The sequence below is a fragment of the Zeus faber genome (genome assembly GCF_960531495.2).
Source record: "Zeus faber genome assembly, chromosome: 6".
In the NCBI taxonomy this organism is placed as follows: Eukaryota; Metazoa; Chordata; class Actinopteri; order Zeiformes; family Zeidae; genus Zeus; species Zeus faber.
In genome coordinates, this window is record NC_137201.1 from 23,145,089 (window position 1) to 23,169,460 (window position 24,372).

The following is a 24,372-nucleotide window of genomic DNA, read 5'->3' on the forward strand; positions in this document are numbered from 1 at the left end:
GGGACGCCGCCCCCCCCCCCCCCGCCGGGTCGGCTTGTCTGGCGCGCAGAGCATTGTGGGAAAGAGAGTCCGCCCGCGGCAGTAAGCTCTCGCTCTCCCCTCCTCTGGTGACAAGATGCCGGCCGTGCACCACAAGCTGCTGTTGGAGGACGCCCTGCAGGACAGCCCCCAGGTAGGCCACCGCGGCGGGGTTCGGGTTTGTTTTGTTTTTCCTAACCGCACGGCCTGGAAGGGCCAAAGGTTTTCGCGGCGTCGGGCTGCTCCGTCCGGCTAACTCCACTAGCCGATGACAGCCCCGGATAGCCCCGTCGTTGTTGTGCGACCGGGACCAGGCTCCTGTAAACGACCCGCGGGTTCTAGTTCTCACCGCGGCTCACAAGGCGTTTTTAATTTATCCCCACGGGGGTTGAGAATGTCCGAGAGACGCGTTTCCCCCATCCGGCCCGAGTGACACGCCTCCAGTTCCCGGGCTGTTGTCCATCTAAACCGGGGTGCATCAGTCCTAACGTGGGCCGTGTAACACACACACACACACACACGCGTCATACCTGCGTGGATCCTGGGTGTATTACATCCGTGAAACCCTGTACCCTGTTCCCGTGACCCAGACATTCATTTCATATCTCCTCTCATCGAGGTAGATTTCACGCGGACCTTACCTGTGAAACCACGGACCTTCGTTCTTTGGCCGTGGGAGGGTTTTTTTTTCTTTCTCCACCCCATTGGTATTACATGATGGTCCAGTGGGAGCGAATTGCATGCACAGTCAACATTGAAATCAACTTTGCAAAACGCACAGTGGAATCTTGCGTTTAGCTTTAGCTCCGTCGCCCGTGTATGCAAATGTAGGGCTCAAAGTCAAAATTGAATAATCTCCTGTTTGCATCTCTTGCACCAGGATACGTCAGTATAGGAATTCAAACGCTAAGAAGAGGTTTGACTTTGCATTTTAGCATGGACACAAATGGGATTACTGGATTTTCGATTTCATTTGAACTGTAAAGTTCAATGCGAGGCTGCATTCTAATTTCGCAAATTACATTACAATTTTGCAATATGCTTCATTAGAGAACAGCGTGGTTGTCCAAAAAGTCTGACGCGTATTGCCTGTATCTATAACAGGGTGTCTGCAGGCCCTTAAAAAGTCCTACAATGTCTTAGATTAACTTTTAAAAATATTAGGCCCAAATCATTAAATAGCTTGTCTTTGTCTTAATTGTCTTTTAAATGATTACATTTAACAATCTGATACCCACAGACGTACAGTATAATATACAGTATAACGTACAGTAATGATTACAGGTGTTGTAGGTGGGTCTCTATGATGGACTACTGCATACATTTATTATAGGTTTATCTTATAAGCCTCCGTTTTTATATTTACTGACCAAATCCATCCATCCAAGCTAAATCCATATTGCAAACATACATTGCATGCTTATCCTTCAAAGCAGATGCACCTCTAATGAAACATGGGCTGAAATAGGTTATTCACGCCACAGAAATGCAAACGCCACGTGAATTGAGTTGAAAGGCATGAACTCAGATTACACGTGTCTCCGCATATCATTTCCTTTCATGTGTCTCTCCGCATTCTGCAGCCAAAGCGGAGTGTAAACAGTCGATAGCTGCTGGGCGTGTGCCTCTCTGGTATCTGCCCCATGTGCCTGCCAAAGCTGTCAGGGAAAATTAAAACACTCTTAGTGGGAGTGCTCTCTATTTCTACTCCTAACGTAGTAGCCCTCTAAAATCAGTTGGTCAAATATAATACCTCTAATCTGTAATAACAGTACTGGCAGCTCTCTGATATCGCGCTGGTCCATTTCTGTACCAATTCCTGCTTTTCAGTTAGTATGACTGATAACTTACCAGAGGCTCGGTTTAATATGAGACTAGCTGAGATACATTTTGAAACTCCTATTGGCCCAAAGCCTGTCCCATACTGTCATCTAGTCTTTCCTTGTTGATCCTCTTAAACTAGGGAGTGTCCTCGTGTTTGTCCCACAGACTCGCTCCCTGCTGAGTGTGTTTGAGGAGGATGCTGCCACGCTCACAGACTACACGAACCAGCTGCTCCAGTCCATGCAGCGGGTGTTCGGGGCCCAGGTACATCTGCCAAGATAGACACACCCGTACAAATATACTGATTAGTGAAAAAATTACTCTTAAGGACTCATCTTCAATGGTTACCTTAAGGGTGGAGCCTTCATGCACATCGAAAAGTGTATCCTGATCTGATATCTGTGTGGTTACGTTAATACGACACAGAGAACTCTAAGGGCACACACAGCATTCCCCACAGTTGCTTCACATTTCTTTAATGCACATCACAAAGTTTCCACCATGAGGTGCATAAGTAGGTAAAGAACAACAAACTTAGGTGATTACTCTATGAAGTACGTAAAATAAAAAGGGAAGTAAAAAAAGGTAAACTCAAACTCCAAGTAGTATTTAGTCATAATATCTCTGAGGTTTTTGTTCTTCTGTTGCAGTGTGTTGTAATGTTATGGAGAGCTGACCTTTTATTTATAGAGAATATATTCAGGATAAAATGCGCCCACAATCATCCCCATCTCAGGGTTTACAGATATAGTCCTTTTAATTCTGTGCGTGCTCCAGCTACCTGTTGCTATTCCTCACACAGCGGGAGTTGCAAATGAATTCCTGCCACTGCAATAGTTATCTGCAGATTACTTTGGCCAAGCACAATGGGGGAGGCTTAATCAGTGATGTCTCATTCTGTTAACAATACATCTTAAAGGGTGTGTTTGCATTTTTTGATGATGGCAATTGAATAAAATAACAAACTTATCCTTAAAGGACACCCACTTCTGGGAGAGATAGTTTTCGGTTTGTCAGAGAAGCCGCTTCCCAGATCCTTACCTTACCTGACCCCACACAACAGTGGGGGAAAAACAATGATGTGTAAGTAGTGTTGTTGGACTCTGACCTGGTGAGCGTCCAAACATAATTATTACAGCTTTCAAAATGTATTGTGTGTGTGTGTGTGTGAACAGTACTCCTCTCTCCATTACTGCCTGAATTACTTGGAAGAGCATTAGCGTAATAACACGGTATCATGATCCAGAGGACTGGCCTTTAATCATCAATTAAAAAATGTTCTTTCTGTATTAAATGACAAACTTTAAAGGCAGACCTAAGGCGGCGGCTGTAGGCTTTTATTAGGTTCTCTTATTATTCATGCATCATCTTGGGTTTTGGAGGTTTTCAAAGCATTTGGCTCCTCCAGCTCCTCACCCTCCTCCCTCTCCCCTCCCCCAGAGTGAGATGGGACTGGCCACCGAGCAGCTCTCCCAGCAGCTCCTAGAATACGAGAAGAAAGTGAGTAGAAAACACTCTGCTAGGAAACAACATTGATTAGATACTGTATACTCTTGATAGGTTCTGTATATGGTTGAGAAATAAATTGAATGTTACTGCGGACGCAAAAAAAAGTTTGCGAGTGTGTGCATCATGTTTTTCATGTATTTTCTGAATTGTAAGCTATTTTGAGCTACTCCAAAAGTAGATAATACTGTTGCTCACAGGATTTTAAAAAGTATTTATATATATTTTTTAATCATATATAGTGTCGAATTGTGAAATGTTGACTTAAAGCAGACCTGCTAACCTGCACGCATTTTGCGTACCAACCACGTAAATCTTGGTCAAGGGGAAAAAAATGATTTATATATATATATATATATATATATTTATTTATTTATTTTTTGTTATTAATTACAGAAAACAGTCAATACAAAACAATACTGTACATTTATTCGGTATTTAAACTACATTACTCGAATTGGACCAGATGCTACGACCTTGTGCTTTTGGTTCTGTAACCCCTCCCTCTCCTCTCACTCACTCACTCAACATCCGCTGACATGCAGCTGTACTTTACTCTCCACCGACGCGTAACGATGCATTACTGAGGTAAAATGTTAGGGGGAGTAATAATCAAGCACAGAAATTAGACTGTAATGTTAACATATAGAGCGTGAGATGCATCGATAGGCCAGTGACTGGAATTGGTCGGTTTTCAGCTGGATCGGCCATGACCGGTGACCGGCCGATCAGTGTCAGATATATCAGATTCTTTGCCGGTCAAAATTACACGCCCGATACTGTGCTAATCTACTCGTAAAGATGTTCCAATGCTGAAACCCGATACCAAAATACTGAACTTTGTTGCGTAGTTGACGCTCAAAAAAAAGAGCGAAAGAGGTAATTTGGAGGTACTTCAAGTTAAATGAAGAAGGTTATATTTAATTATTTATCTATCGCCTGACAATATTCCAAAATTGTGCAGACTACGTGCGTTTCTATGGCTGTCACTACAGCGGAGCATCTGCTCTGGTTGTTCGTGGCGTAGTGCACGAGCTCCACTTGTGATGAAAGGTTTGACTCTTTCTTTCTCCAATCACGGATATATACTCAAAACGATCGGATGACAATGTAAAATATATTTTATTTATTTTGAAGGAATATTTATTATATTAGTAATTATTATTAGTAATATTTGTTTTCGGGAAGAAAAAAAAAAACATTCCGAAAAATGGGGACAGGGAGAGGGGGAACGGGTGGAGAAAGTTCCTTCTCCGGAGGCAGAGAGTGGAGGACAGGTTGAAAACGATCACACTGATTTAATAACATTGGGTTAGTGTTGTTGCGTCCGGGAATGGGGGCTCAGTCCCCGCTCCGTCAGTGGAGGGAACCGAGTCCGTCCGGGAGGGGCGGGGAGAAGGAGAGGTGGAAACCAAAGCGGAAGCGCTGGTCTGAGAGCCAGGAAAAGAAAACAAAAACGAAACCGATTCGGATTGTACGCCCGTTGCCAACAGACTGTTCAAACGATTGCATCTACACTGGACATAAAGTACTACCCCTAACCCATTATCTACTGTATCCCAGACAGTCATCTTACGTGGGAACAGAATCCATTCAGAGAGCCCGTAAGCTAGGCCAATGTGTGAATGACTACCTGCTGCCTACTACTGCACAGGGCTGATGATACAGTCCATAGCGAGATTTGTATTTTGTATTGAGTCCTATGAGTGTTGATTTTCTGTCTATGTTCTTCATACTCGACACATTTTGTGGACTACTGACGTTGCTAAGGTCGATAATATGTCACAAAGACATCTGTGCCTTGAGGTAAAAAGGAAAGATGGATGATTAATTTGAGGAGCAAATACATCATTCCTCTTATCCAGCAGCGGTCCTGTGTCTGCTCGCACTGGAGTGTACCTGAAACCCTGCAGGGAAATGTGTGCATTCTGACTCATAACCCCCCCCCCCCCATGCAGAGATCTGCCCGGTGAAGGAGAAATATAAGAAACAAATCGAAACAAAATTTGGACTTCAATAAATGAAATCAAACAAATACGCAAGATAAATGAACAAAATCCCCTTTATGCTGTTTTACATTTTACTTGTGAGCAGTTTTCATCCAGCTGCTCAGAACAGGGTTTCTTGGCACCTTCAGCCTGGTTCTGCCAGATGAAGAATTTTGTGTTTTTATTTAATTTTTTTACTTCCTCACTCCCTGAGTTAAAATCTGAGTGTTGAACTGATCTTGACATTTTGTTTATCTGTCCAGAATTTTGCCCTGGGAAAAGGTGATGAGGAGGTAATCACCACACTGCAGCATTTTGCCAAAACTGTGGGCGAGGTAAGTGCCCCCTTGCATTTGCATTTTTATTATAATTATTTTTTTTACACATGTAAATCAGAGCATTTGCATGTTTCCGTGCGTGAGGCGGAGTAAGGACGGCGTGGTTTTCTGGAAGTGTCCAAAGGAAAAATAACCAACTTGAATAAGCAGAAGCGACTGTATTCCTCTCAGAACTCGTTGCTCATATTGCAGATAAATGATCATTATAATTATAAAGTTGTTGTTTTTTTATGTGCTATTGTAAGATCCTGAAATTAAGTTATAGTCATACTAGGTCAATCCTGTGGTCATCTTAGATATAACCAGAGATTTTTCACAATATGAGGCTTGGAATATTAGTTTATATAGAGAGTTTATTTTGTCATTGGAAATCCTTGAGTCGGGGCTGATATCACTCTAATAAAATAGGTTGTGATGAACTTCACTTGAATTTTTTTCAAGGTCACCAATATGGAAGAATTCACTTTTTCAGTGCTTGTTCACATACATTAGGGTCTCTGATGGGCCTACTAACATAAACTGTGAACTAAGACAAGACAATACAGTCAGTTTTTTTGTGGGCTGCCTAGGTCAGAAAACATGATTCAACAAGCCATTCAGATTTGCCTCCCCCACCTACGTCAAGTGGGTGCTCATTAGAATGAAACTGCTCCCATCCCACGGCTTGAGAACTACCTTTGCGAAGGTGCTGCATTTTTTTCTTGCAAGCGCCGGACCCGCATTATGTCGAAGCTCATCACTAAGCATGGCCACAAAACTTTTCCTGAAAGAGGAATCAATACCAATTGTCCCAGGGCTCAACACTAACTTTCAAAAGTGGATGCCAGGCTGGCAACCAGGCATCGGCTTTTGGTTGCCAGTTGAAAAAATGGTTGCCATTTTTTGTCATTTTATATTTTGAGTAATAAACATACTATACAGGTATACGTCAGCTTAATAACGAAAATGTGACATAAAAATAATGTTCAAAAGCTTTAATACAGTAATCGAACAAAGTTCTTTGTAGTTAGTGCTTTCTCATACTTCACTGAATTGGAATCTTCAGAGGGGAAGGAAGTCAAGTCAGACAAGAGCTGTAATAACACTTACTCCCTTACGTTTCCAATAGAACATTCTACGATGTGGCCGAAGCACATTTTCTTTGAATTGCCTTCCACTGAAAATAGTCGTGGGCGGTTTGTTTTATCATAGCGTGTTACAGTAATGGAGACATTCAGTGTATCGGGATATGAACACCCAAGGCAGCTCATCGGTGTCCTAAAACAGTCATAATACAACTTGTCTAATATTGTTGCCTGGTGCAGCTGAACAGCCTCCACACGGAGCTCGCCAACCAGATGGCGGACAGCATGGTGTTCCCTTTGATCCAATTCCGTGAAAAAGACCTCACAGGTAGTCACACACACACACACACACACACACACACACACACACACACACACACACACACACACACACACTCACACTCACACTCACACTCTCACACACATTCACACACAGCTCTGTTCTTTCTAATATCATCACTCTAGTTTAGTCTATTTATTATGTTTACTTATTATGTTTCATGCTTTACATTTTTTAAATTGTTTTCAAAATGCTACTCAAATACAATAATTGTCATATTATTTTATATATATTGTTATATATGATTGTGATGTGGTTTGGACTTTTTTTTAATAGAAAATATTATTTTCAATTCAAAGAAACCAACATATAACAAATGTAATGAACGATCACTAAAAAATGATCCAGTTTGTCATTTAACATTTAAAAAAATATAAAACATTACATCTAAAAAAACATGTTATTTGAACATATAAAGTCTGAAGACATCAATGGGGAAAAAAAAAAACGAATCAGTAATTTTTTTTAAATTATTTTTATCAATATTAAATGTTTCAGAGATCAGCACGCTGAGGGAGATATTTGGCATCGCCACCGATGGTACGTACCGATTTGGAGGTTAGAACTGAAGTGAGTTTAGTTTAGTTTTCAGCTGATTCTCACACGACCCTCCTCTCCTCCGCAGAGCACGAGGCCGCCATGGTCAAGTACAGCCGCCTGCCCAAGAAGAAGGAGAACGAGAAGGTGGAGTGACTGAAAAGGTTCTTTCTCTTGTGTGGGACGACGGGACGTTGGGGGATGCAGTAGATCAGTGGTCAGAGCAGTTAGGTCCTGAGCTTGGACCGGACCGGGAGGAGCAGTTCTGTGTTGCTGTGTGTGCTCGGATTTCAGTCTTTCATGATTTCTAGGACGCCGTATAATTATGTCTATTAAGTTTAAAGTTGACTCCTTTTTTTTTTTTTTTTTTTAATATATTTTTCACTTAATTTATTAAAAATGTCAGCCAGTAGAATCGTAAAAAGCCTCGTCTGCCTTTTTCACTGTCTAACACACGGTTGCACCACCTGACTCTTTTTGACTTTTAAGCCACAAAACTCCCAAAATGAATGAACTTTTTTAAAGTGGTTTCAAATTGAGTGTTCTTTATGGAGATTTCTTTCTGTTTTACATGTCTTCCTATCTTGTTTATTTTAATAATAATTGATTCGGACAAAAAAAAAGAGCTTCATGTCATTGACCCATACGCACTTCTGTCATTGGTGTAAATATTATATAACAGTATAATACAACAGTCAAATATTGGTTCTATAGTCAATGTCTGTTCAATATAAATCCCCTTATGCGCCCTAAAAACCTTGCTCTCTCTGCTATGAAAATAGAAGCATTTCAGACAAAAAAAGACGGTAAATAAATACATGGGGGAAAGAAAAAAGGTGCACATCTTTTAAATCGCGCATCTCAGATTGAATTAGGTTTTCATTTGGGGGGGATTAGGAACCTCTGGTCGAGAAAAATACAAGTCTGCTCAACGACTTTTAAACCAATGAACATTTTAATGGGAACTATCCACATGACCAAGGTGCTGGCTCTAGAACTGCAGTTGTCCCTGGGTGGTGTAACTAATGGCTAGTATGGGTTAAATGCAAGATTAATTACCATAATATATAGATGTGATTGGCAAATAATTGAAGTCTCTCTTTCTGAAAGTTTTTATTTTTTATTTTTTTATTATAATCAAATGCTGTACAATATCTTGGTGTCAAGCAATGCACTGACAGACTTTACCGGCATTCTGATAACGTCCCCATAAAGGGTTAAGTCAACTAACACCACTTGAAAGAAGTAGCTGTCTGTCGTCTGGCAGTGCGCTACACCAGGATTTGAAGGTTGTGTGTGTGTGTGTGTGTGTGTGTGTGGGATTGCATTCATGAGAGGAGCATGCTGCTATATTATATTTGCATGTGTGAAGGCGTAGTGGTGTTTGTGCCAGACCTGTGGACGCTCTCTTTGCATATGCTAACTGAACCCGCTCCTTTCTGTGGCAGCTGAAGGCAGACTTGGTGAAGGAGGTGGCATATTCTCGTAGGAAGCAGCACCAGGCCTCCATGCAGTACTACTGCGCCCTCAACGCCCTGCAGTACCGCAAGAGGGTGGCCATGCTGGAGCCCATGTTGGGCTACACACAAGCACAGGTACTGAAGCGCACAGGGGTTGTGAAATGGTTTGGAGGTTAAGTGAAGCGCAACGTGAAGAGCTCAAACCACTTTCAAGTTTATGTTCAAACCGTTTTGTTCTTTGTCGACGTTATCAAAATGTGTCACCCGACCAAATCCATCAAGTGAGTCCGTGAAGACAGTTTCTGTCCATTATAAGGACATGATGGGTCAGAATAACTTTGCTCAATGAATGATTTTCCTTTCTTTGTTCACTTTACGTCACTATCATAACAAAAGCCCAATGATGTATCTATGGAGAAGAGCCATTTCTCGGCACAAAAATTCTGGTCGACTCGGCAAATTGGCCTTCTATTTGTTGCCACATTTCTTAACTTGGCCTAAAATCGGCGCTTGGATGACAACATATACACTACTCACAAAAAGTTAGGGATATTGAACCTGAAATGCACTATAACCTTTACAGGTGAACTCAATTTCACCTTCTTTAAACTTTTGAATGCACATGTCCAACTGTTCAGTGTTTCAGTACTTTTTGCACAACTTGCTGTTCTCTAACAAGGAGCTGAACGGCAAAATTCACAACAGTCGTTTGATCCACGAATCGACCAATACATTTCCTGGTTCAATTAGAATTGGTATTTAAACAGTCCTCTTCATCATGCTGTTCACATTTTGACATCATGAGACCAAGACGACACCTAACAATTGATCAACAGTACCTCGCCATTGTGAGGCTTCAAACAGGATGTTCTCAGAGGGAAGTGGCCACTGAGCTTAGAGTGTCACAGAGTGTCATCAGCAGGCTGCAACAGAGATACAGAGACTGGAGGAGTCACAGAAAGGCATAGAAGTGGACGTTCTTTGGCCACATCCCACACTGATGACCGCTTCATTGTAAACAGTGCCCTGCGGAAGCGGATGATGATGCCACTCAACTCCAGGCACATTTAAGGGAGGTGAGAGGCACCCAAGTGTCACGTAAGACCATTCCAAACCGTTTCCGTCTGCGTGGTAGATGACCTGCAAGGGTACCTTACCACACCACCAGGCACAGGCATCATTGTCTTGCATGGGCCAGGGAGCATTTATGCTGGACGAGGGACCAGTGGGCCTCAGTGCTGTTCTCTGATGAAAGTCAATTCGGGTTGAGCCGAAATGATGGCCGCCAACGATGTTGGAGACGTCAAGGAGAGTGCTATGCATCAGCCACTGTTGTCACCAGACGAGCCTTTGGTGGTGGTGGTGTTACAGTGTGGGCAGGTGTGTCTAGTCAATACAGAACTGCCCTACACTTTGTGAATGGTACAGTGACAAGCCCATACTACCTGAATAACATCATTAATCCAGACATTGTGCCCCTGCATGAACAACACAGGCCTCATTTCATCTTCATGGACGACAATGCTCCAGCTCATCGAGGTCGCACCATTAGGGAACGGCTGCTGGAGACTGGGGCACCTCAAATGGAGTGGCCTGCACTTTCTCCAGACCTGAATCTCATAGAAAACCTATGGGATCAGCTGAGTCGCTGTGTAGAGGCTCATAACTCTGTACCCCAGAACCTCATTGACCTGAGGGCCGCCCTTCAAGAAGAGTGGGGTGCCAGGCCTCAGCAGACAATAAGTCGACTTGTGAACCTGTAATTGTAATTGATGCTCAAGGGCACATGACAAGTTATTGAGACATTGACATTTTTTGTTGTGGTAAACCCACCACTGTTGTTGGCTTTTGTTTCAATAAATTGTTTGAGATGAGGAAATTACCATTGCACGCTTCTACTTAAATGCCCTACTTTCATGATATAATATCATTGTAGCATAAACTTTTTACATTTTCCATAAATTTCACCCGAAAGCCAAATATCCCTAACTTTTTGTGAGTAGTGTAATTATGGAATCTAACAACTTTGCAAAACAATCACGTTCCGCTCAAATAGTTGCGACCGGGTGATTTTGTAACATCTGTGTCAGCTCTAGTCAGATGGTTCGCAGGTAATGCAGAGCTCCAACATTTTTTTTGCCAGTGGCCGTTGAGATGAGCTGTGGTGTCCGACAGACCCTCTCATACTTTGTCCTTTTCTCAGAACGGCTTCTTCAAGAAAGGCATGGAGCTGGTCTCTAAGAAGATGGAAAACTTCCTCTCATCCGTTTCCAACATGACACAGAAGTAAGGAGCTCGTCTGCTTTGATGAGCATGTGACATTGATGAACCTTTAGCCTCTACAGGGAATTTTGTCCTCAAAGTTTCAATATAGTTGGATCCTAATTCAGGGGTGGGCACTAAATGGATGTTATGATACAGTATCATATCTTGATTGGGGAATGTTTCAGTCAATATTTGGTTTATTTTTTAATTTCAAAAAATGATCATTAGATGAGTCATTGTTATTTAAAACCGACTGGCAGAAACATTTCTGAGGAAACAAACTAACAAATCATGATTTACTGTATATCAAATAGTAATTGGTAATAACTAAGTAATAATTAATATAAAATTAAATCCTATCATATAGAAGCTGTTAGTTGCAAATTTACAGAATTAATAATTACTTACATTTAATTTCATCAGAATTCTACCTTATCTACCCACTAAATTTAGATTGTCTAACCTCAACCCTATAATTTTTTTTAAAGCGTATTAAGAATTCAGAAATACAAAATGCCTCCAAATCCGTTTATAATATATATCATCTAATAATAAAGTCCCAACGAAGTCTCCCTTTGGTTATAATTCCCCTCTTCTGCAGCATCCAGGCCCACCTGGACAGCGAGGCTGAGTCCATGCGTCTGTCTCAGAGAGAGCTTCTATCCGTGGACGACTGCGTCTACATGCCAGACAAAGACGAGGACCCTGTGAATCGCACGCTCATCCAGAAGGCTGGCTTCCTCAACATCAGGAAGTAAGAGCAATTACACAGACGGCCACCTTAAATCTTTGTCCGCTTCCTGTTCATACTGTACCTCTTTGAAGTCTTCCATTAAAGTGGTGATCCGTAAGATTGTTTTCTTAAAAAATCCTGTGTTGGATATTCATCCCATGTTCATTTAGCTGGCACTTTATACGGTAAGAAACAGCCATGCAATGTGTCTGCACCATGCATGTGCTCCTCTATAAGCTGTTTCCAATGTGGGTCCGCCCCCCCCCTCCCCCCTCCCCCAAGAATACACTAAATCTGATAAACCAGCGTAGCTAGTTAAGGTCAATAAATGTTGATATTGATGAACATTCACCAAAAAAGAACAGACAACAAATCAGCTGACGGGAGAAGGCAAATTTTGGAGGAAATAATTTGACCATCTTGTAGTGGAGACTAGGCGTTGACAGAAGTGACTGGGACTTGTAATGTAATCCACCCAACACATACTTCTTATGGATTTGCATTTTCATTAAGAAGTTGTCAAATTACTTCAAAAATAGGTTAAATTATGTCAAATTCATCCAGTGGCTTTGTCATGCTATCTCGTTTTGGACAAAAAAATAATAATAATCCCATTGTCATAATTTGTCTTTGGAAATGTAATAAAAAAAAAAAAAAAAAAGTTGTTCAATGCAATTGACGGGCGGTTAAACAAAACAAAAATTCTGCCATGCCTGCTTAAACCACTTGAAATAAGTGTGACGGCGGTGAAGGAACGGCGAGGTGGCTCCGGTGACGTGTTGACAGGCTGCGCTGTCGGCTTATTGCCGCGTGGATGTACGAGCGGAGAGTCTTCCTTGATGTCTGCAAGAGGGAAGAACTGCCGCGTAGCCCGCCATTTGATTTAGTGAAATGTCAGAGCTGTCGCACTCCCTCTCCCTCATATACGTCCAGAGTCTCTGATAAATGTGTGTGACACCACAGAAAAGGTTTTTGTAGGATGCCATTTTGTTTAATGGCACACCCTGCCGCCAGCCCCGAGTGCCTGTCAGGGGACGCTGGCTCCATTGGCCATTTTTACACTTTCATGTTGTTTTCCCACCGCGAGGGTCTGAGTCAACGACAGGAAGCAGACAAGGACTTTTTCATGTTAATTGACGGGAATATATATACGTATATATATATTTGAGAGTACATTTCAGAAAGACGGAACAGGATGAAGGGTTGCAGCGTATTAGATGAGTCATAAACAAGCCTGCTCCTAATGGACATTGGGCTGCATTGGTTGGGTGGACACTTATTGAGATTTTTAGTCTTCTTCTTCTTCTTCTTCTTCAAAGACTAAACATCTGAAAAATCTCTTGGAGTTTAATTATCAGCACACCTGGAGAAAGGTTTTCTATCTTTTTCCATCTATCTTTGTGTCCCTCACTCTTGAACCAGTGCTATTAATAGTGTCATAATGGCTCTAATAGTCTCGAAACAAAAATGTACCTGGTGGGTGGATGGCATCCACCCTAAATTTTAACCTGTGCCAACATCTGCCCGGTGTTCCTTGTTTCAAACTCTCCATCTATTCTGTTCTTCTCCCTGCTCCAGCAAGACAGGCCTGGTGACCACAGCCTGGGACCGGCTGTACTTCTTCACCCAGGGAGGGAACCTCATGTGCCAGCCTCGCGGGGCGGTGGCGGGGGGCATGGTGCTGGACCTGGACAACAGCTCCGTCATGGCCGTGGAGTGTGAGGACCGACGCTACTGCTTTCAGATCACCTCTCCCACAGGGAAAACGTAAGGAAGGTTCCCACTAAATATTCTTTGGTTTGATCGATGTTGAATGGACATGTACAGGTCTAGACCCGGCGTTTCTCTCCCTCAGAGACCCCCTAAATCAAACCTGATTCAATATGAGACCCCCCTATTTAAAAGACTCAATACTTCGGTTGTTTTTGTCTGAAGATTTTTATACTTAAACTAACACTCGTGGATTTTTCAACCAATATTTGACTTTTGGAAATCCATGCCCCAAATTGCTCTCTCTCTCTGCCATGCGAATGGAACCAATTCAGACAAAAAATACGGTCCATCACTAATAAATACAGTAAATTAAATTAGTTATTTTTTTATTTAAATAGACGCGTCTCTGATTGAATCAGGTTGGATTGCAATGCAATGATATGAAATTCCCACTTTTGTTTTTTGGATGTTTATCCTCACATTTTTCATTCTCTTTTTCCCCCCATTTCCCTCTTCAATTGCAGGTCAATGATTCTCCAAGCCGAGAGCAAAAAGGAGTACGAGGAGGTAGGAATCAAAGGAGCAATTACAGCCATGGCACTCTGCCCAACACCGTACACCTGAGATTTCAAAGGAACTCTTTGTCGCACGTGACCAAAGAAGGATCTGTCGAGATGAATCTGTGCAGCCCTTCAGATTCTGAGTTAGCGCACACCTGACTCGCCCGTCACAACGGGAAGCGGCAAAGCGTTTTGAAGCGGCTTGCTGACTTTGCCGTCGCGTCTGTTTCTTCCTCAGTGGATCTGCACGGTGAACAACATCTCCAGACAGATCTACCTGACGGACAACCCAGAGGTAAAACATGTGCAAATGGCCCAAAACGCATGGCTCCTTTTTTTTTTTTTTTTAATAATTTATTTATCAACAGTCCAAACAGACGCGCACTTTGCGGAGGAACACCCTGGGGTTTTAACTAAGATACAACCTCTGGGTAATATGAAAGAATCTATTGTCAAGGAATTTATTACAGAATTGTATTAAAGATGCATTATTATCTGTGCTTATATAATATTTAAATTCCCATACTCTAGAATCCAGCAGGGGTTGATCCCGTTGAACTATTTGGTTATATAAAGTACTGTATATCCAGTGATGAAAGAAGTACTACAAATACGCACACACAAAAGTGAAAGTACCATGTTGACGTTTCTATTTAAGTAATAGTAGATAAGTATTCTTATTTAAGTATAAGTATAAGTATTTCAAGTATAGTCATCTTCAGTCTGAAACTGCATAAAGTACGACTGTAGCTTTTTCTGCAGATGAGTGCTCAGCTTCCTCATGTGTCTTGCTTTTGATCAATATAAATCCTGATTTAAAGAATGTACATGGATATAAATCCATATTTTGAAAACAAAATGTATATGAATCCAGATAAAGTAAATAAAATAACACAACTGTATTAGAAATGTAGTAGAGTAAAAAGTATAAATATTTGCTTTGAAACACAGTGGAGCGAAAGTCGAAAGTCTTTGAAACCGGGTATACTTAATCCCAGTGTGTATGTCAGACCAAAACTTAAAGGATAGGTTCTCTTTTATGAATCCAGTCCTCCAAATTAAAATCTCAGTTCCCATCATTGTATAACTGTACACAGTTCACTTCAACACTTGATTTCAGGGAATGAGGATTTAAAAAAAACGTTAAATCTCCTTTTGAAAACAGGAGGCTGACACTATAGTCACACGTGTCTTATTTGTCTTACGTGTTTTTTTAAATGTTTTGAATTACGGCTAACAGTAATATCACATTTTATTTAAAACTACTCTTGACAAGACAGTGAGTATTTTATAGAAACTGATCGGATTGATGACAAGAATCCAAAATATAATTTCATCACAATACTGAACCTCTGAAATACTACGAAGGAAAATACGACAAAAAACTGGGATTTTGCTGCAATTAACTGACACCAGGATTTCCATGTTTGTAGCCGTGCTGATTCTGATAAGAAAAAGATTATCCACAAGAGATAAGGCAGAATGACTGGGGTGTGTTTGCTGTAACGCCGTGTCTAGTTTCTGGGACAAGGCTGTTATCCGGAGGCAGAGGTGACCTTTGCCACTTCCTCATTTGTATACAAACAAATGAGCTGTTTGTGAACTGCAAAAGAGTTCTCTGCTCTGTGTCGAGTTCAATTAGGTTTAATTGAAATAATTCTTGTCGAGCTGGATGACCAACAAATAGAAAATTATAAATCAGGAAATTGGAACCGTTCTTCTCACATGGATAGATTTAAGTTTTAATTTCTGCCAGAGAATTTCTCTCTCTGTCGTACGAGCTGTGGTTCTGTAATGTGCGACTGAATTGTGTTATTTTGTGGTGGTTTTATGTGTGCAATTTGTTCTCAGGGCCTCTTAAAGAGATTTGAGACAAAACAAAGCTTTCACATCTTAACGTGGCATAGAAAGGTATATTTATTGGCTTTTTTTTCTCGCACATTTCCCTACTAAATTCAGGGTGTATTGTTCCGTACCATTATTCATTTTTTAATGGGGTTGGGAAACCTTTTTCCTGTTTAGAGCTAGATTAATAATTACATATACAGAAGTGGGCCATAGACCACTATGAACTATTAAAGGAAGTAGGCTACTGAATAAGGTAATGTCAAAACTCAACACCCAGTCGCCCGTGTGAGTTGATTCATAACGACATGAATGATTTATAACAAGAAAGCTAGTGTCGAGAACGAAAGTTCTCCCTCTAGTGGTGCATCCCATGACCTGCATGTCAGCGCAGTAGCCTAACATTGTTCACCACGTTTGTTGTCGTGGTTCAGGCTGTGGCCATCCGGCTGAACCAGACGGCCATCCAGGCTGTGACGCCCATCACCAGCTTCGAGAAGAGACAGGAGGGTTCACCCAACCCCGACAGGTCAGACATGGTGCTTTTATGAAGAGTCATTTCATTGAGTGTCCTTTTTCTGTCCCTCATAGTAAAAAGGTTGCATCGATTTCAGTAGTAATATCTTATTTCTTTGAAATGTAATGATTATAATAATATTAACCACCTTTATTTGCATAGCACAGCTTTATATGCAGCTGAAAGTGTTTTTATTAAAGGCATATTGTTAATATAAAAGTAAACAAACAAAATCCATTTAATTGGGGATTTTATTTTTAATAATTTGATATAATAATAATAATAATGATGAAAGCTAACTTATAACAATTGCTTTAAAAAGTACCATCACATATTTATATTATTTTATATATTATTTATTATTTGCATATCATATTTTAGTCCTATAAAAGTGTCACAAAAAAAAGGACTATTGACGATCTGCTGTCGGATGCCATCCACCATTGTAACAGTATTTACAGTACGGCGAGGTACATTATGAAACCTCTGTGTCCTTCTGCCTGTTCAAATCGCTGCATGTTCGTGGTGCTGAGCCATAAATTGATAAAACGCTTGACGCTGAACTGCATGAATGCTTTCTTCAGGCCCTTGAAAATGTTGGCATGTGAAGTATATTCATAATTCTCTAAGTAAAACCAAGGTGTTCCATTTAAATGTAATATCACATTATTACATTTAATATACAAGGGCATGTGGAGCTTTTATTTTATTTATTTCTCCCCCGGATCTTAACCAGTGTTTTCATCGCTGTTGCTCAGATTGAATTGCACTATATTCGTCCCCTCTCTCCCTCTGTTTACCACAGGGCTAAGCCCGGAGGCGTGAACCCCAGCAGGGCCGGATCCCAGAACCCTGGGGCGGCTCCAGAACCGGAGGACCTGATTGCCCCTGGGACGCCCATCCAGTTTGACATCATGCTGCCGGCCTCTGAGTTCCAGGACCAGAACAGGACCGGGGGAAGGTGTGGTGGTGGTGGTGGTGGTGGTGGGGGGGGGGGCCCTCTCTGAAAGGCTTTTCATGAAAGCCTCTCATAATGATTACCATTAAGTAATTTCCTGGAAGAGAGATTCCTCCTAATAGGCTGACATGGGGGGGCTTAATTGGTTCCTTTTTTTTGTTTGTTTTTCCCTTTTTTTTCCCCACCAATTTGTCGTTTGTTTCCTTCTCGACAGGCGTACAAACCCGTTTGGAGAGACCGATGATGAATGCTCCCCTGAAAGCGACGGTAACTATTCCTCCAGTCCCAGTTTTTAAAGCAGCCCGCTATCGCTCTCGCGAGTACAGTTTCATTACAGCTGTCCTCTTTGTCACATAAACACTGCCCTTCATCTGCTTCTTTTTTTTCTTTTGCCCTACAAAATGTGATTTTTGAACTTTATTGCCCCCATGAGGGAAATTGTCTCGGGCGCTGCAGCATCTTTAACGGGGCTCAAAACGCTTCGGCACGCATAGAACATTACACACTGGGAGACGTTAATCTGAAGAGCTGCTGTGTCTGGTGTTTAGAGCTCGAGTGATGGCCTGTCAGTTCCATCTGCACCGCGGGACTGACAGCCGGCTTCCTGCGGATTAGAGATGCAAACTACCTAAGATTTCAAGGACTTGAAAAGAATAATACAAACGGAAAAACAAAGCGTCATACCCTAACCAACAGAGCTGACAGGAAACTGGGTTGTCTCCGTCTTGTCACATTTGTTTGTCGCCTTTTGCTTCCCGCCGTGCTGCCTGCTTCACTTCAATTAGAGCCATCATAACAATCTAGCCCCTAAAAAGAATCCCAAATTGAACCTCCTCCTGTGATTTATAGCCAGACAACAAACCACAAACACATATGCTGCTTTTGCTCTGCAGAAATGAATGTTGCTGGAAAATCAAGCCCTGTATGATGCTAACTATTCCGTCAATCTAGAAACTGCAAATAAAGAATTTTCTATTGGAGCCATGTCAAGTTGTTGCTTAGCTATAATTAAATATTTAAAATGATATTCATAGAAATTTAAATACCATTGCCATATAGGATATGTGTCAAATTGGTGTGATTACAGTCTCTCTCTCTCTCTCTCTCTCTCTCTCTCTCTCTCTCTCTCTCTCTCTCTCTCTCTCTCTCTCTCTCTCTCTCTCTCTCTCTCTCTCTCTCTCTCTCTCTCTCTCCTCTCTCTCCTCTCTCTCTCTCTCTCTCTCTCTCTCTCTCTCTCTCCTCTCTCTCTCTCTCTCATCTCTCTCTCTCTCTCTCTCTCTCTCTCTCTCTCTCTCCAGACTCCCTCCTTCAGCAGGTTTTTGCAGTGCGCTTCCTGGGCTCCATGGCGGTTCGCTGTGGAAACAACCAGGAGGTGATTTACGAGGCGATGCGGCAGGTCCTGGCCGCCCGCGCCATCCACAACATCTTCAGGACGACGGAGTCACACCTCATGGTCACCAGCAGCTGCCTCAGGTTGGACATGTGGTCCTATAGTTTATAGTGACATCGCCTTCGGTAATGCCAATCTGGGGGCCGTTATACGGCCATATTTACCATACTATAATGACATTTCCTACATAACTATGACGCCCGGAAAACCAGGGGTACTTTAACTTTTTGTAGTAGAAGGTCCACTATGAACCGTGCGATGGCTTTAATCAATTAAATGGGAGACATGGCACATGCAAAATCCTTTGAACCTGTGGACAAACCCGATGCGCAATCAAGTGACTGAGAGTTCCATACAGAGCGATACGTGGCCTAAAAGCGACACATCCTCGCTAATGAGACCAACAACAAAGGAAGCTTGAGCTTTTTAAAAAAAATCTTCTCAGCTATAATTACAATGTGAGTTTCCTCTCACTGGCATCAACTGGGCTCACTCCCATGAGGAGGATGCAAGAAGGAAACATTTTCCTCCATTTAATCAACGTCTTGTTTGATTGATCTGCATTTCGGTCTGGATCAGGAGTAGCGTGGTTCTAAGCCCTTCGACCGACACGCATTCCCACAAATGTCTGTGATTTTCAAGGCCATAACACCGTATGGTGACGGTGGGTTATGCTCTTCAGGGTTTCATGGCAAAATACCGCATATAGAACCGGGCAAAATGTTTGATCTTTTGTTCCCTGTTCACGAGATGTTCCGGCGATTCTGAAGCCCCTCGGGCGCCGTCCTTCAGTATCGGCCTTAGTTTTCCTTTGCATCGCAGCCCGAGAGCGAAAATATTCCAGATCAAAGCGCCAATTTAGACGATGGTTTATGACAAACAGTGCCTTTGTTCCCAAGCAAGAAAGCTGCCCATCCAGAGCCCTGGGGGCAAAGTAAAAAAAAAAAAAAAAAAAAAGGTTTTCTTTATATTCTGTTTCTTTGGTTTTTATTCCAGCATTAGTTTTCAGTTTTGTAAGATCTCTTGTGCGAGCCGCTGTCCTTGGTGACACAACCAGGTGGATGAGATGTTATTTGCTTAGAAATCACTCAAAGCACAAGTCATAGAGCAACCATTCCAGGAAAAGATGCACACCGGACCCAACAACATGAGCGAGGAACAGAAACGCTGTTTAGCTGGCTGAACAAGTCCACCTCACGAGAGACAGAGAGAGACAGAGAGAGACAGAGAGAGAGAGAGAGAGAGAGAGAGCTCTCTAGCCCAGGCTTCCTCCTTTGTACAGTTTATCTCTTGGGATAGTTCACAGAGTTTCCGAGCTTCGATGTGTGAGAGCGAGCGATCACAACAGCAGAAGCTTGATTATACAGGGAACAAAAAACAGTAGAGGACCTTATTATGTTTAGGTTTTTTCTCAGCATCGGAACTGGACCACAGAGCAATGAAAGAAGGTGGCCTGGTCTGATGAATCGCATGTTCCTCTACCTCATGTGGATGGCTATGGTTCGGTTCTGATCCGACGGAGCATCCGTGGGATGTGCTGGAACAACAAGCCCGACCCAGGGGGTCCCCACTTCACAACTTCCAGGACTTAAAGGATCTGCTGCTAACGTCTTGGTGCCAGATACCACAGGACACCTTCAGAGTCTTGTGGAGTCCAGGCCTCCACGGGTCACAGCTGTTTTGGCGGCATGGGGAGGGTCCTACACAATATTAGTGGTTATTAGTGGTGGTTTCAACGTTGTGGCTGATTGGTGTATATGCAAATGTAAAATGAGGGTAATAAGGTAATCATTCCTTGACTGCCAGTGATCTCTCAACTTTTAATTGTCTCTCACCGTGTCACATCTTTACCAGGCTGATCGTATCCCCAGACACAAGTCACTCGAATAAATGTAAGTGTGGAAAAAAAAAAAAAAATTCCTAAATCACTTTCTCTCCCCTTTTTTACAGCCGTCATTGCTCACCCCCTGGTTCTCTCAGTTTCAGCTGGCGGAGGTGTGTCAGTTTGCAGCCCACAGGAGAACGGGCGGCTGATGGGTTTCGTGGTGGAGGACAGGGACTGGGGCGGCGGTGGCGGCGACGACGACGGCGAGGAGGGGGAACCGTCCTTCAGCGCCTTCGTCTTTGAGAGCAACACGGAAGGAGAGAAGGTCGGTCCACTTGCCGCTGTCACACTTTGGAGCCGCGATCAAACGTCTCCACAACCAAAGATGGATTTGACTCGTGTTCTGTCCTTCACTTGCAGATATGTTACACGATAAGCTTGGCGAAGGATATTGTAGAAGCAAAGAAGTACCTTTTGGTCACTTAAATTGTATTTTTTTTTTTTCCCCCTCTTTTTTTCTAAATTTCCCATTGAATTTAGATACAAAACATATCTCAAGATTTCCAATTTATGTATAAATTCATGAAGAAAAATCATGACAATCGCTGATATCAAACTGATAAATTATGAAGGTACTTGCAGTGTTGGAAGAAACCTATACCCTCCAAGTACCACATTGGCATTTTGACTTCAGTAAAAGTATTTGCTCTTAAATGTTCTTAAAGGTCACATTTCCCCAAATATAAACCGGTAGTCAAATAAAAAACTGGCCTCTAATAAATTCCGGGCGTGTGGTCTACACAAACAGATAAAAGCCTGCCTCAAATACAGACCGGGAGAAAAACTGATCGGAGCTGTTACCGGTGTTTTTATTGTAGGTGTATTAAATTTACTTCATTTCCTACGGCTGCGTAGCAGATGGCAGATGACTTCTTGGGACAAATACCCCGCTCTGAGTGCTCCACCAGCGTCGCAAGCATTAAGTGGTGCGCTCAAGGCAAACATTGAAAACTGTAAATCCCCCGTCGGCTACCACAAGTGCGACTTTAAGGGTAGCTACCAGCTCTCTCTATTTTCACCGCACATGTGTTTGCATGGCATGGCACCCAGACGGAAGTTTGATTTAAAACCCATACTAAAATACAATCAAATATACTTATTAAACAGAGGGAATTAGATATAAAAGCCTGCCTTTATAAACCCGCTTCCAGCAAGGCCCGGTACCCCCCTGCAGTTCAAGTAAACAAAGGTCCCGGTCACTATTTCAGGAAATGGTACTCGTCTTATCCGGTGTAACAGTCTAATACAGCATAAAGTGCTACTGTACCCTTTTTCTGCAGATTTATTTCCAAAAAATAGTGTAGGTAATATTTTATAAAGGATGCAGAGCTAACGAAGCATTGATGAGAAATCCTAAATCAGTAGTTTGATAGGTCCAGTCCCTGATTTAATAAATAAGTACATAATAATAATGTGAATGTGCTAGAAATTAAGTACAGAGTGTAGATATTTGCTTTGAAATGTAGTGAAGTAGAAGTCCAAAGTCCCTTACATTGAATATACCGGTGTAAGAACAAATACTTAAGTACAGCAGAAAAGTACTTAGTTCCTTTCCCCCACTAAACTGAACCCGAACCAACTGACTGTTGCTTGGTAACCAGGACCCCGAGGCTCTGGCTCAGCTGATGAAGTCCATGCCGTTAACCAACGACGGCAAGTTCCTGCTGCTGGAGCCTGACACGGGGGACACCGCCAACGGGGACGGGCAGGAGGACCTAGAGTCGGAGGCGTAGCTCCACCCGGGGACCACACCACCACCATGATGGACTTTTAACATCTGGTGAGCTGAAGGTGACCACGCCCTTCGGCCCCATGCTACGGTATCACCTGTTGTAGTTAAAAAAAATGTAAGCATGGCACAACTCCATTAACCCTTGGTTACGCCATCTACAGCCGTTCCTTAACCTGCACATGAACATGAAGCTTTGCTGAGTTTAGTGGAATTCGGTTTCGGCTTCTGGGGCCAAAAGAACTTCCAATAGACATTCCATTGTTTGTTTTTGTTTTTGTTTTTTATTTTACATACCACTTGCAAAGGTACTGACGGCTAAGGAACACTAGTAAACATTTATTTTCTCTCTTCCAAATCTCTTATGGCAGCAGTTAACATAACTTGTAGGCTTTAGGTTTTTGGGGGGTTTTTTTGTTTGTTTTTTAACCGTCACTCCCCCGAACTTCGTGTGGCAGCCTACTGTACATATAGAACGCTCCCATTAACTTCTGTTGTTTACTTCTTGAATATTTCCAGAGGAACATGTTGCACTACGAGCCTCTAATGGCAGTTTGGGTACGATAAAAACGCACTAATTAATTGGGGCGGTGATTCGGTCTCGATGACTATGAAGGATAAACGTAAATGTATTCAGGACTCCACCAGCCGGGGATTAACCACAATGCTCTCCAATAATATTTACAGAGTGCGTGTGGAAGCAGCAGTCACATTAAACGGGCATGTTCTATCCATCCCTATCAAATCCCAATTATGAAGGTGCTCAGAGTGTGGCCCGGTTAAAACAGTATTCCTAATTTCGCTTTTTATTTTTTTCCTTTTGTGTATCCCTGCTCTGCCGTATTGATTTAATTACTGCATGATCCTCTGCTTCCTATTGGAACAACTCCTGAGTTCAACTTTTGTCAAGCTGGGATATCCTGGAGTTAAAAAAAAGAATAAAATTAACTGCATTTCCTGAAGCGGAAGTCTATGTACATAATCTAATTCCGTGTCTATATAGTGTTTGATCAGAGTAGAGTGCATAAGCGTCAAAGGCTTTTTCCAGGAATCTGTATGCTAGGAGCGATGCAATGCACTGCATGATTACCATTGTGCCCTGAGTGTTCACTAATTTCTCTGCGCCGGGCGCCGAAGTGTAGCCAATATTGCAGGAAAAAGGCAAAAAAAAAAAATGAAATCCCCTGAATTATTCCAATAAAAGCATGTAAACAGACGACAATAGGGGATTATGTGGTGATTGGAAAGCAATACACTCTTCGCTCATCCATGTGAAGCCTAATACAAACAGAAGTGTTTGGGGGGGAAATACCGCAGGGAGAAGCAGTGATCTGTAAAATTCCCCTTTTCCCACTGAATTTCAATAGGTTTTCATTTCATTACAGTGTGCTCGAGCCAAACCTCGCCCGATTCGCTTTGTGTGAACGAGTCACGTTTTCCTAGCCCGAAAAAACACTAAGATCACCTTGATTGTGAAGTTTTATTGTGTTTGACCGGTGAATTTGCCTATTCCCGCTCCTTTTGTCTACAATCAGCTCTCTGGAACAGAAAAGTGATTATTTCAGTGTGAGACTTGCGAGTGCCCTTGTGTTAATGAGTTTTTAAGTCATGGTGGATCCTTAATGACTCTCCCCACCGCGATTAAAGAAACTAAACTCAACAGTTTCAAATTCTTCTCTTCTCTCTCCACCGCCTATGGTAA

At 42.2% G+C, this 24,372-nt stretch overlaps 1 protein-coding gene across 1 annotated transcript; it reads left to right on the forward strand.

Moving 5' to 3' along the window:
• Positions 1-62: 62 nt before the first annotated feature.
• appl2 (adaptor protein, phosphotyrosine interaction, PH domain and leucine zipper containing 2) lies at positions 63-24,330 on the forward strand. Its single transcript, XM_080001843.1, is given in 22 exon segments — positions 63-172; positions 2,008-2,106; positions 3,283-3,342; positions 5,600-5,671; positions 6,979-7,066; positions 7,577-7,618; positions 7,704-7,762; positions 9,064-9,210; positions 11,279-11,361; positions 11,942-12,094; positions 13,652-13,840; positions 14,311-14,353; positions 14,585-14,641; positions 16,626-16,720; positions 17,514-17,669; positions 17,881-17,933; positions 18,965-19,148; positions 20,921-20,948; positions 21,037-21,070; positions 21,073-21,206; positions 21,302-21,349; positions 22,543-24,330. Coding segments are annotated over 22 exon segments (2,013 nt in total). The 5' UTR covers positions 63-115; the 3' UTR covers positions 22,675-24,330.
• Positions 24,331-24,372: the final 42 nt, after the last annotated feature.